The sequence below is a fragment of the Salvelinus alpinus genome, chromosome 24, assembly GCF_045679555.1.
Source record: "Salvelinus alpinus chromosome 24, SLU_Salpinus.1, whole genome shotgun sequence".
In the NCBI taxonomy this organism is placed as follows: domain Eukaryota; kingdom Metazoa; phylum Chordata; class Actinopteri; order Salmoniformes; family Salmonidae; genus Salvelinus; species Salvelinus alpinus.
The window spans coordinates 46,293,157-46,305,492 of NC_092109.1; the positions used below are offsets into that span (position 1 = coordinate 46,293,157).

Below are 12,336 nucleotides of genomic sequence, written 5' to 3' on the forward strand. Positions count from 1 at the left end.
ATGGCAATATTGCAAACAATTCAAAACAGCCCAGAAACTGTGTCAGTCACATTCAGCCCACACTCTAGACAATTGCTGAGAACAGATCCCAAAGGAAAGAGAGAAAGAGAGAATTTCTTACATTCGGATGAGAGGGGAAAAATCCAAGCAAATTATCTTTAGAGTGCGCGCTTCAACACATCCTATAGGACTGGCGAGTGGCGAAACACACGACGGAGGCACAGAGAGAGCTAAACAGACTCTCTCTCTCTCTTTCTGTCTCTCTCTCTCTCTCTTTCTCCAGTTGAGTCATGTTGTGTTGGTTGAGTAGGCATTGATGTTGACCACCCGGGGCTACGCAGTGCGCGCACACAGATCCCCCTGCCGCGGAACTGAGGTTGCTCCCCACACAGAAACGTACACTACATGACCAAAAGTATGTGGACACCTGCTTGTCGAACATCTCATTCCAAAATCATGGGCATTAATATGGAGTCGTTCCCCACTCTGGAGCATTGCTGCGGGGGGACTTGCTTCCATTCAACCACAAGAGCATAAGTGAGGTTGGGCACTGATGTTGGGCGATTAGGCCTGGCTCACGGTCAGCGTCCCAATTCATCCCAAAGCTGTTCGATGGGGTTGAGGTCAGGGCTCTGTGCAGGCCAGTCAAGATCTTCCACACCGATCTCGACAAACCATTTCTGTATGGACCTTGCTTTGTGCATGGAGGCATTGTTATGCTGAAACAGAAAAGGGCCTTCCCCAAACTGTTGCCACAAAGTTGGAAGCACAGAATCATCTAGAATGCCATTGTATGTTGTAGGGTTAAGATTTCCCTTCACTGGAACTAAGGGGGGCCCGAACCATGAAAAACAGCCCCAGACCACTATTCCTCCTCTGCCAAACTTTACAGTTAGCACTATCCATTCGGGCAGGTAGGGTTCTCCTGGCATCCGCCAAACCCAGATTCATCCTTTGGACTGCCGGATGGTGAAGCGTAATTCATCACTCCAGAGAACGTGTTTCCACTGTTCCAGAGTCCAATGGCAGCGATCTTTACACCACTCTAGCTGACGCTTGGCATTGCGCACGGTGATCTTAGGCTTGTGTGCGGCTGCTCGGCCACGGAAACCCATTTCATGAAGCTCCCAACAAACAGTTATTGTGCTGATGTTGCTTCCAGAGGCCGTTTGGTACTCAGTATTTAGTGTTGCAACAAAGGACAGACGATTTTTTACGCACTCTGCACTGTCCTGTTCTGTGAGCTTGTGTGGCCAACCACTTTAAGGCTGAACCATTGTTGTGCCTAGACATTCACAATAACAGCACTTACAGTCGACCAGGGCAGCTCTAGCAAGGCAGAAATGTGATGAACTGACTTACATTTACATTACATTTAAGTCATTTAGCAGACGCTCTTATCCAGAGCGACTTACAAATTGGAATGTTCATACATATTCATCCTGGTCCCCCCGTGGGGAATGAACCCACAACCCTGGCGTTGCAAGCGCCATGCTCTACCAACTGAGCCACACGGGACCTTGTTGGAAAGGTGTCATCCTATGACCTCTGCCACATTGAAAGTCACTTAGCTCCTCAGTAAAGCCATTCTACTGCCAATGTTTGTCTATGGAGATTGCATAGCAATTTGTTTCAACTTTATACACCTGCCAGCAACGGGTTTGGCTGCAATAGCCAAATCCACAAATTTGAAGTGGTGTCCTCATACTTTTGTATAAATACTGTATCAGTATTAGGAAGAATTATGATGTAAATGTTCTGATGATTATTGCCCATTTGAGGCACTCCGCTAGCAATGCTTAGTAGGCTCGCACACCATATAAGACTAGTACAATAGCAATGACCGCCTACTTTGATTCATTTTTTCCATTACACATACCAATGTTGCTGTTTCTTTATTTGGTAGTTTAATGCTGAGAAAAGTTCATAAGCATTGTATTATCAGAGTGTAACTGCCAAAATGGTTCAACATTAAACGGACAGAATGACGGACCACTTTCTTCAATAGTGTCACTTAATCAGAAGCGCACCGCCGAAATTTCTTGACATTGTACGATGTGTATTTTTCGAAGCGGTCGTTGTTCTCGATGTTTCCCGAGTCATATCGGTCATTTCCGGAAGTATCAGAAAACGGATGCACGAATAAGTTGTCAGGCTAGCTCCACGTCTTTTATCCTCAACATCTTAATTAATCGGTTCATCCGTTTACAGTGGGTTTGATGTAACTTTGTTGTTAGTACCATGTCGCTTCTGTGTTACAACAAAGGATGTGGTGAACGTTTTGAGGCAGACAACAACCCCGATGGTAAGCTAGCCAACGTTAGCCTAGCTACTGTAACAGTAGCTAGTTAACTTGAACTACTTGGTGATAAAGCATTTATTTAGCCGTACGATTAGCTAGCTAACACGTTGAACAATATCAAATGTGATCTATGCTGATGCCTAGTCATTTTACCCTGCCCATTGATCTGTCACTTGTATAGTTTATTCCTCTTCTTGCTATTTGGATTTGTATATAGATTTTTAAACTCTGAATCAATGGGAAGGGCTCCTATGTAAGTATTTCAATGTAGTCTACACCTGTTGTATTTGGCGCATGTGAAAAAAAATACAATTTGATTTGGTTTGATTTAGCCAGTCAACTTTTGATTCTTAGCTAGCAGTGTTACAGTACAGTAGCTAACGTTAGCTAGCTATCTACCTTGCCGCGTAGGTCTCTAGTAGTTACTGTTACTAGCAACGTTAGCAAGTACTCTGTTTTAATGTGAATACCCACGTTTAGGGGACTATCGTTATCATTTAAATAGTGACGGGATGATTTGATAGCGGAGCGCCGACACGTTGATACAGTTATCATAGCACTAACGTTACTGTACGGATTCGACACAACGTATCGATGCTTGTATCGAAGTAAAGGAAGAGATAGGGCCAAAATATGTCTCCCTCCAGCATGTGGCGTTTTTTCGTTGTTTCGCACACCAAGCAAGGAATTGTTGTATGTAGGGCTTATTTGCTACGTGAAGTTTCATTTAATCGAATGGAAGTTTCGTAATGCTTAAATTGTTACCAGTTTTCGGATTTAAATAGGACAAGCGACACCCCGGAAATTTTGATTCAAAAAAAGCTTTATATCGGAGATGGCTATGCATATTCATGATTGAGGCTAGTTGTATAGCATCTATACATTGAATACGGGTGGCTGACGTCAACAACCCTCATCGAATATTCAAAATATGATTGCAATACGTAGTGCTGCGTCTACGTGATGACGTTTGAATTTTCTTCTTTGGGTGTTATGTCGAACTACACCCGAGCTTTGTTGTCGCCACCAACTGGACTGGGGGAAAAAAACATTTACAAAAGAAAAGTAAATTCCATACTTGCAGGGGAAAATCTGCCTTAGCTAGCTAACTGCTAGGAGGATGTCATGCCATTGGAGGAGTGAATGAGTGACTGTGACTTTTCCCCCACATATCGTTTTCCGGTGGCTATAACGTTACACAGCTAGAGATGCAGTTATCATTTGGTTATCCAGTTAACATATCTCTTGCGTTCTTAAATTCACTCTGGCTATCTGCTCTGATTTCAGAGCACTCTCGTCTGAGTGTGCCAGAGTGCAGAATAACTGATGAATTTACAAATGCCTTAACACCGGCAGAATATGACAGCAAACGTAGGCACAAAAAAAAGGTAAGGTTAGTTAAGAACGCTCTAGATAACCAGCTCTGCTACGGCAATGGTCAGTGAGGTGTTTTCTCATTTGTGTCTGGAAGTAGCTAACAAGCTAGCCAGCTTTAGCCAGTTAGCTTGGGTGCTTCCCCATTCTGTATCAATGCAATTTTTGCCGGCCAACTAGCTGAAACAGTTTGAGAGGGTTTATCTCATGTTCCTTCGTTAGATTTTAGCTCATCTTGCTCTGGCTAGCATTAGTTGTTGATCTTGCTGTTGTTGATGTATTTAACAGAGGGAGAGAGAGCGTACCGTTTTCATGTTGTTATTTATTTTATTTTTGATTTATTTCACCTTTATTTAACCAGGTTGGCCAGTTTAGAACAAGTTTTCGTTTACAACTGCGACCTGGCCAAGATAAAGCAAAGCAGTGCGACAAAAACAACACAGAGTTACACATAAACAAACGTACAAACGTACAGTCAATAACACAATAGAAAAAATCTATATACAGTGTGTGCAAATGTAGTAAGGAGGTAAGGCAATAAATAGGCCATAGTGGCGAAGTAATTACAATTTAGCAATTAACACTGGAGTGAAAGATGTGCAGATGAGGATGTGCAAGTAGAGATACTGGGGTGCAAAAGAGCTATAAAAAAATATATATATATGGAGATGAGGTAGTTGGTTGGATGGGATATTTACAGATGGGCTATGTACAGGTAGCGATCGGAAAGCTTCTCTGACAGCTGACACTTAAAGTTAGTGAGGGGAAATAAGACTCTCCAGCTTCAGTGATTTTTTGCAGTTCGTTCCAGTCATTGGCAGCAGAGAACTGGAAGGAAAGGCGACCAAAGGAGGAATTGGCTTTGGGGGTGACCAGTGAAATATACCTGCTGGAGCGCGTGCTACGGGGGGGTGTTGCTATGGTGACCAGTGCGCTGAGATAAGGTGGGGCTTTACCTAGCAAAGACTTATAGATGATCTGGAGCCAGTGGGTTTGGCGACGAATATGTAGCGAGGACCAGCCAACGAGAGCATACAGGTCACAGTGGTGGGTAGTATATGGGGCTTTGGTGACAAAATGGATGGCACTGTGATAGACTGCATCCAATTTGCTGAGTAGAGTGTTGGAGGCTATTTTGTAAATGACATCGCCGAAGTCAAGGATTGGTAGGATAGTCCGTTTTACGAGGTTATGTTTGGCAGTATGAGTGAAGGATGCTTTGTTGCGAAATAGGAAGCAGATTCTAGATTTATTTTTGGATTGGAGATGCTTAATGTGAGTCTGGAAGGAGAGTTTACAGTCTAACCAGACACCTAGGTATCCACATATTCTAAGTCAGAACCGTCCAGAGTACTGATGCTGGACGGGCGGGCAGTGATCGGTTGAAGAGCATGCACTTAGTTTTACTTATATTTAAGAGCAATTGGAGGCCACGGAAGGAGAGTTGTATGGCATTGAAGCATGTTTGGAGGTTAGTTAACACAGTGTGCAAGGAAGGGCCAGAAGTATACAGAATGGTGTTGTCTGCGTAGAGGTGGATCAGAGAATCACCAGCAGAGAGAGCGACATCATTGATGTATACAGAGAAGAGAGTCGGTCCGAGAATTGAACCCTGTGGCACCCCCATAGAGACTGCCAGAGGTCCGGACAACAGGCCCTGCGATTTGACACATGGAACTCTGAAAGAGAACTAGTTGGTGAACCAGGATGAGGCAATAATTAGAAAAACCAAGGCTGTTGAGTATGCCAATAAGAATGTGGTGATTGACAGAGTCGAAAGCCTTGGCCAGGTCGATGAATACGGCTGCACATTTAATGTCTCTTATCAATTGCGGTTATGATATCGTTTAGGACCTTGAGCGTGGCTGAGGTGCACTCATAACCAGCTCTGAAACCAGATTGCATAGCGGAGAAGGTACGGTGGGATTCGAAGTGGTCGGTAATCTGTTTGTTAACTTGGCTTTCGAAGACCTTAGAAAGGCAGGGAAAGATAGATATAGGTCTGTAGCAATTTGGGTCTAGAGTGTCTCCCCCTTTAAATATGGGGATGACCGCGGCAGCTTTCCAATCTTTGGGAATCTCAGACGATACAAAAGAGAGGTTGAACAGGCTAGTAATAGAGGTTGCAACAATTTCAGCAGATTATTTGAAAAAGAGTGGGTCCAGATTCTCTAGCCCGGCTGATTTGTAGGGGTCCAGGTTTTGCAGTTCTTTAAGAACATCAGCTATCTGGATTTAGGTGAAGGAGAGGGAGGCTCTGGCGAGTTGCTGTGGGGAGTGCAGGGCTGTTGACCGGGGTAGGGGTAGCCAGGTGGAAAGCATGGCCAGCCGTAGAAAAATGCTTATTGAAATTCTCAATTATAGTGGATTTATCGGTTGTGACAGTGTTTCCTAGCCTCAGAGCAGTGGGCAGCTGGGAGGAGGTGCTCTTATTCTCCATGAACTTTACAATGTCCCAGAACTTTTTTGAATATGTGTTTACAGGATGCAAATTTCTGTTTGAAAAAGCTAGCCTTTGCTTTCCTAACTGACTGTGTATATTTTTTCCTGACTTCCCTCAAAGGTTGCATATCACGGGGGCTATTCGATGCTAATGCAGAACGCCACAGGATGTTTTTGTGCTGGTCAAGGGCAGTCAGGTCTGGAGAGAACCAAGGGCTATATCTGTTCCTGGTTCTACATTTTTTGAAAGGGGCGTTATTTAAGATTTAAGATATTTAAGATATTTTGCTTATTTAAGATGGTGAGGAAGGCACTTTTAAAGAATGACCAGGCATCCTCTACTGACGGGATGAGTTCAATATCCTTCCAGGATACCCGGGCCAGGTTGATTAGTAAGGCCTGCTCGCTGAAGTGTTTTAGGGAGCGTTTGATAGTGATGAGGGGTGGTCGTTTGACCGCAGACCCATTACGGATGCAGGCAATGAGGCAGTGATCGCTGAGATCTTGGTTGCAAACAGCAGAGGTGTATTTGGAGGGCAAGTTGGTTAGGATGATATCTATGAGGGTGGCCGTGTTTACGGATTGGGGGTTGTACCTGGTGAGTTCATTGACAATTTGTGAGAGATTGAGGGCATAAAGCTTAGATTGTAGGATGGCCGGGGTGTTAAGCATGTCCCAGTTTAGGTCACCTAGCAGCACGAGTTCTGAAGATAGATGGGGGGCAATCAATTCACATATGGTGTCCAGGGCACAGCTGGGGGTCTATAGCAACGGTGAGAGACTTGTTTCTGAAAAGGTAGATTTTTAAAAGTAGAAGCTCAAATTGTTTGGGCACAGACCTGGATAGTAGGACAGAACTCTGCAGGCTATCTCTGCAGTAGATTGCCACTCCGCCCCATTCGGCAGTTCTATCTTGTCGGAAAATGTTATAGTTAGGGATGGACATTTCAGGGTTTTTGGTGGCCTTCCTAAACCAGGATTCAGACGCGGCTAGGACATCAGGGTTGGCAGAGTGTGCTAAAGCATTGAATAAAACAAACTTAAGGAGGAGGCTTCTAATGTCTTGGGGGTATGATATAAAATGCTAACCTCCCCTGTTATTGTAATGGTGAGAGGTTAGCATGTCTTGGGGGTATGATATAAAATGCTAACCTCCCCTGCTATTGTAATGGTACGAGGTTAGCATGTCTAGGGGGTATGATATAAAATGCTAACCTCCCCTGCTATTGTAATGGTGAGAGGTTAGCATGTCTTGGGTGTATGATATAAAATGCTAACCTCCCCTGCTATTGTAATGGTACGAGGTTAGCATGTCTTTGGGGTATGATATAAAATGCTAACCTCCCCTGTTATTGTAATGGTACGAGGTTAGCATGTCTTGGGTGTATGATAATGAAATGCTAACCTCCCCTGTTATTGTAATGGTGAGAGGTTAGCATGTCTTGGGTGTATGATAATGAAATGCTAACCTCCCCTGTTATTGTTATCTTAACTTTCACTCATCATTATTCACGGTTCGCTCAGGATTATCCATAATAATTTTAGCATCTTCATTCATGTAGAAGTGTTTAGAAACATTATATTCGTATTTAGGACATTTGCTTTGAAACAGCTAATCTCCTGTCAGTCCCATGATAAAACCGTCAAATATTCTCTCTGACTCATGGCAAAAATGTGTAGAATTGCAGGAAATTTGTTTTGAAATCGCAATTTTTCTTTTAGCCCCATGATAAAATGTTTAAAGTTGCAGGAAATTTGCTCTCAAACATAAGTTTTTTTTAAATCTGCGGTCGAGAGGCAAAGGCAAACCCTTTGCCTTGCCCACTCCCCCCCAGCCACCGCTGCTGGAAATAATCCTAGGGGAAACACTGCAGTAGTTGCAATGATAAATGGCTAGTTGTTGGAGCTACATGTTACCTGCTCGCCTTACACAGCTCTCCGTCAGCTAGCTACACAGTTATTAGCAGTACGTCTGGGCTAGTTGCTAGCTAGCTACTACAGTGAGTCACAGGTGATAGTTCTCTCTGATATTGTCTGTTTCTGTCTGTCTTGTTAATGTTATAGCTTCAGGTGAGACAACACTGATGTCAAGATATTACACACTAAGATGCATGGAAACTGCATGTCCAATAGAAATCCTCAATCACAAATATACTTGATCCCCCCCATAGTGTCAAGATGATCATATGGCAGCATTGTTATGACCGAACTCTTGGCTGGTGCTGTGTAAGCCAGGTTTATGTTCAGTCTGGTCAAGTGTAATACAGACCTCTCTCTCTGTCTCCCTCTCTCTCTCTCTCTCCCTCTCTCTCTCTCTCTGTCTCCCTCTCTCTCTCTCTCTCTCTCTCTCTCTCTCTCTCTCTCTCTGTCTCCCTCTCTCTCTCTCTCTCTCTCTCTCTCTCTCTCTGTCTCCCTCTCTCTCTCCCTCTCTCTCTCTCTCTCTCTCTCTCTCTCTCTCTCTCTGTCTCCCTCTCTCTCTGTCTCCCTCTCTCTCTGTCTCCCTCTCTCTCTTTCTCCCTCTCTCTCTGTCTCTCTTATTAGACGCCTGTACCCACCACCCTGGAGTTCCTGTGTTCCACGATGCACTGAAGGTAAATACACACATAGACTCACTCTCTCTCACTCTGACAACCTCCTGTCTGTCTCTCCAGGGCTGGTCTCTCTCTCTGACAACCTCCTGTCTGTCTCCTCTTCAGGGCTGGTCTCTCTCTGACAACATCCTGTCTGTCTCCTGTCTTTCTCCTGTCTGTCTCTTCTCCAGGGCTGGTCTCTCTCTCTGACAACCTCCTGTCTGTCTCCTCTTCAGGGCTGGTCTCTCTCTCTGACAACATCCTGTCTGTCTCCTGTCTTTCTCCTTTCTGTCTCCTCTTCAGGGCTGGTCTCTCTCTGACAACCTCCTGTCTGTCTCCTGTCTTTCTCCTGTCTGTCTCTTCTCCAGGGCTGGTCTCTCTCTCTGACAAGCTCCTGTCTGTCTCTCCAGGGCTGGTCTCTCTCTCTGACAACCTCCTAGTCTTGTCTCTTCAGGGCTGGTCTCTCTCTGACAACCTCCTGTCTGTCTCTTCTCCAGGGCTGGTCTCTCTCTCTGACAACCTCCTGTCTGTCTCTCCAGGGCTGGTCTCTCTCTGACAACCTCCTGTCTGTCTCCTGTCTTTCTCCTGTCTGTCTCTTCTCCAGGGCTGGTCTCTCTCTCTGACAACCTCCTGTCTGTCTCTTCTCCAGGGCTGGTCTCTCTCTCTGACAACCTCCTGTCTGTCTCTCCAGGGCTGGTCTCTCTCTGACAACCTCCTGTCTGTCTCCTGTCTTTCTCCTGTCTGTCTCTTCTCCAGGGCTGGTCTCTCTCTCTGACAACCTCCTGTCTGTCTCCTCTTCAGGGCTGGTCTCTCTCTCTGACAACATCCTGTCTGTCTCCTGTCTTTCTCCTGTCTGTCTCTTCAGGGCTGGTCTCTCTCTGACAACCTCCTGTCTGTCTCTTCAGGGCTGGTCTCTCTCTCTGACAACCTCCTGTCTGTCTCTTCAGGGCTGGTCTCTCTCTCTGACAACCTCCTGTCTGTCTCTTCAGGGCTGGTCTCTCTCTCTGACAACCTCCTGTCTGTCTCTTCAGGGCTGGTCTCTCTCTCTGACAAGCTCCTGTCTGTCTCTCCAGGGCTGGTCTCTCTCTCTGACAACCTCCTGTCTGTCTCCTGTCTTTCTCCTGTCTGTCTCTTCTCCAGGGCTGGTCTCTCTCTCTGACAACCTCCTGTCTGTCTCCTCTTCAGGGCTGGTCTCTCTCTCTGACAACCTCCTGTCTGTCTCCTGTCTTTCTCCTGTCTGTCTCTTCTCCAGGGCTGGTCGTGCTGTAAGAGGAGAACCACGGACTTCTCCGACTTCCTCAGCATTGCTGTAAGTTAAACCTCTTGTTGTCGTGACAACGGTGACAGAATGGCTACCAGGTTATCCCAGCAGTAAGTGCTTCAGGTGTTTGTGCCCGGATCCTTCCGGTGCTGGATGATTCGTTTATGTCTGTGCCCAAATGGCACCCTATTCCCTAGGGATGGCACCCTATTCCCTAGGGGTGGCACCCTATTCCCTAGGGGTGGCACCCTATTCCCTAGGGGTGGCACCCTATTCCCTAGGGATGGCACCCTATTCCCTAGGGGTGGCACCCTATTCCCTAGGGGTGGCACCCTATTTCCTAGGGGTGGCACCCTATTCCCTAGGGGTGGCACCCTATTCCCTAGGGGTGGCACCCTATTCCCTAGGGGTGGCACCCTATTCCCTAGGGGTGGCACCCTATTCCCTAGGGGTGGCACCCTATTCCCTAGGGGTGGCACCCTATTCCCTAGGGGTGGCACCCTATTACGAATATTAGAATTTCTGAACGGACAATACTTAGGGAGAGTAAAAAAGAAATGGGTATTTATGATCAACCAGCAGGTAGGCTGCTGTTTCATATGAATGGAGTTGTTGTTGACAAGGGGAGTGCAGCAAAATAGCCTCGATTTGCCTTGCTAGCTAGCTATGTAACTTTGCTTGCTAGTGTAGTTAGCTATCTTCTTTACAACGAGTTGATGCAGTCAAGACAGACCCTACCAAATGGTATGATGGATAACCTATGGCAGCAACTAATTTGTCGGTTTGGTTACTTCCTCTCTCTCTATCCCTGCCACAGCCATAGACTGTCTCACACACCGGACCCTGCTCCTCTCTAGCCTCTCACCCCCAAGCAGAGGACCTCTCTCTCTGTCTCTCTCTCTGTCTCTCTCTCTCTGTCTCTCTCTCTCTCTGTCTCTCTCTCTCTCTGTCTCTCTCTCTCTCTCTCTCTCTCTCTGTCTCTCTCTGTCTCTGTCTCTCTCTCTGTCTCTCTCTCTGTCTCTCTCTCTGTCTCTGTCTCTCTCTCTGTCTCTCTCTCTGTCTGAATGTAACGGAGATCAGAACCTGCCTTAATCTCACTCCACAGCTAGCTTGAAATGTTGCCATTGGTGCTATCCAATAGGATCCTTTTTGTTTTGTAGGTTGTCAAGCAGGCAGTCATGAGAGTGAGGTAGAGGGACCCTTGTTCACCTGAAGCCCAGTCAGAGGCAGGTTCAGGGAGGCTGTATGCTAAGCCAGCACACTGTTTACATGAGGGTTAGTTTACTGCTGTGTTTGTCAGGGTTTTAGGGTTAGGTAGTAACTATACTGTGTGTGTGTGTGTGTGTGTGTGTGTGTGTGTGTGTGTGTGTGTGTGTGTGTGTGTGTGTGTGTGTGTGTGTGTGTGTGTGTGTGTGTGTGTGTGTGTGTGTGTGTGTGTGTGTGTGTGTGTGCAGGGCTGCACCAAAGGTCCCCACAACCAGGAGAAGCCACCTGAGCCTGTGAAACCAGACGTGACGTCATCAGAAGACAAGGAGGGAGCTGAGGACCTCAAACCAAAGTTCAGCGAGTTCACCATCTCTGCTCCCAAACCCCTGGAGTCCATACGCAGACCCAGGTAGGTCAGGGGTTAGAGTTCACCATCTCTGCTCCCAAACCCCTGGAGTCCATACGCAGACCCAGATAGGTCAGGGGTTAGAGTTCACCATCTCTGCTCCCAAACCCCTGGAGTCCATACGCAGACCCAGGTAGGTCAGGGGTTAGAGTTCACCATCTCTGCTCCCAAACCCCTGGAGTCCATACGCAGACCCAGGTAGGTCAAGAGGTTAGAGTTCACCATCTCTGCTCCCAAACCCCTGGAGTCCATACGCAGACCCAGGTAGGTCAGGGGTTAGAGTTCACCATCTCTGCTCCCAAACCCCTGGAGTCCATACGCAGACCCAGGTAGGTCAGGGGTTAGAGTTGAGTCCATACGCAGACCCAGGTAGGTCAGGGGTTAGAGTTGAGTCCATACGCAGACCCAGATAGGTCAGGGGTTAGAGTTGAGTCCATACGCAGACCCAGGTAGGTCAGGGGTTAGAGTTCAAGCTCTTCAACTCCCTCCTGGTATTTTATTTCGCGTGACATCGGGACATTCATTGTGTAGTTGCTTCTCTCTGTTTTTATTGTTGATGTTTGTTGTTGTTGATGTTTATGCTGTTGGTTGTTGTTCCCAGTCCAGATGAGCCAGTGGTCAGACTGCAGCGGAAGATCTCTCCCTCTCTGAGACAGGCTCTGGAGAAACTGAAGCTGTCTGAGGACAATCTTACTGAGAAGAAAAGTAGGGACACTACCCCTCCTCTTTTCTCATTTCATCATCCTCTCATCTTCTCCTCGCCTCAGAGATAACC

The 12,336-nt window shown here is 46.4% G+C and overlaps 1 protein-coding gene across 1 annotated transcript in view; it reads left to right on the forward strand.

Annotated features, from left to right (window-relative positions):
- The first annotated feature begins 1,890 nt into the window (after positions 1 to 1,890).
- Positions 1,891 to 12,336, forward strand: part of chordc1b (cysteine and histidine-rich domain (CHORD) containing 1b) — a 33,949-nt gene continuing 23,503 nt past the window's right edge. The window contains exons 1-5 of the mRNA XM_071362899.1: positions 1,891 to 2,305; positions 8,660 to 8,709; positions 9,941 to 9,997; positions 11,404 to 11,564; positions 12,163 to 12,266. Coding sequence (XP_071219000.1) covers positions 2,242 to 2,305; positions 8,660 to 8,709; positions 9,941 to 9,997; positions 11,404 to 11,564; positions 12,163 to 12,266 — 436 coding nt within the window. The 5' untranslated portion in view covers positions 1,891 to 2,241. The remainder of the gene's footprint in view (positions 2,306 to 8,659; positions 8,710 to 9,940; positions 9,998 to 11,403; positions 11,565 to 12,162; positions 12,267 to 12,336) is intronic.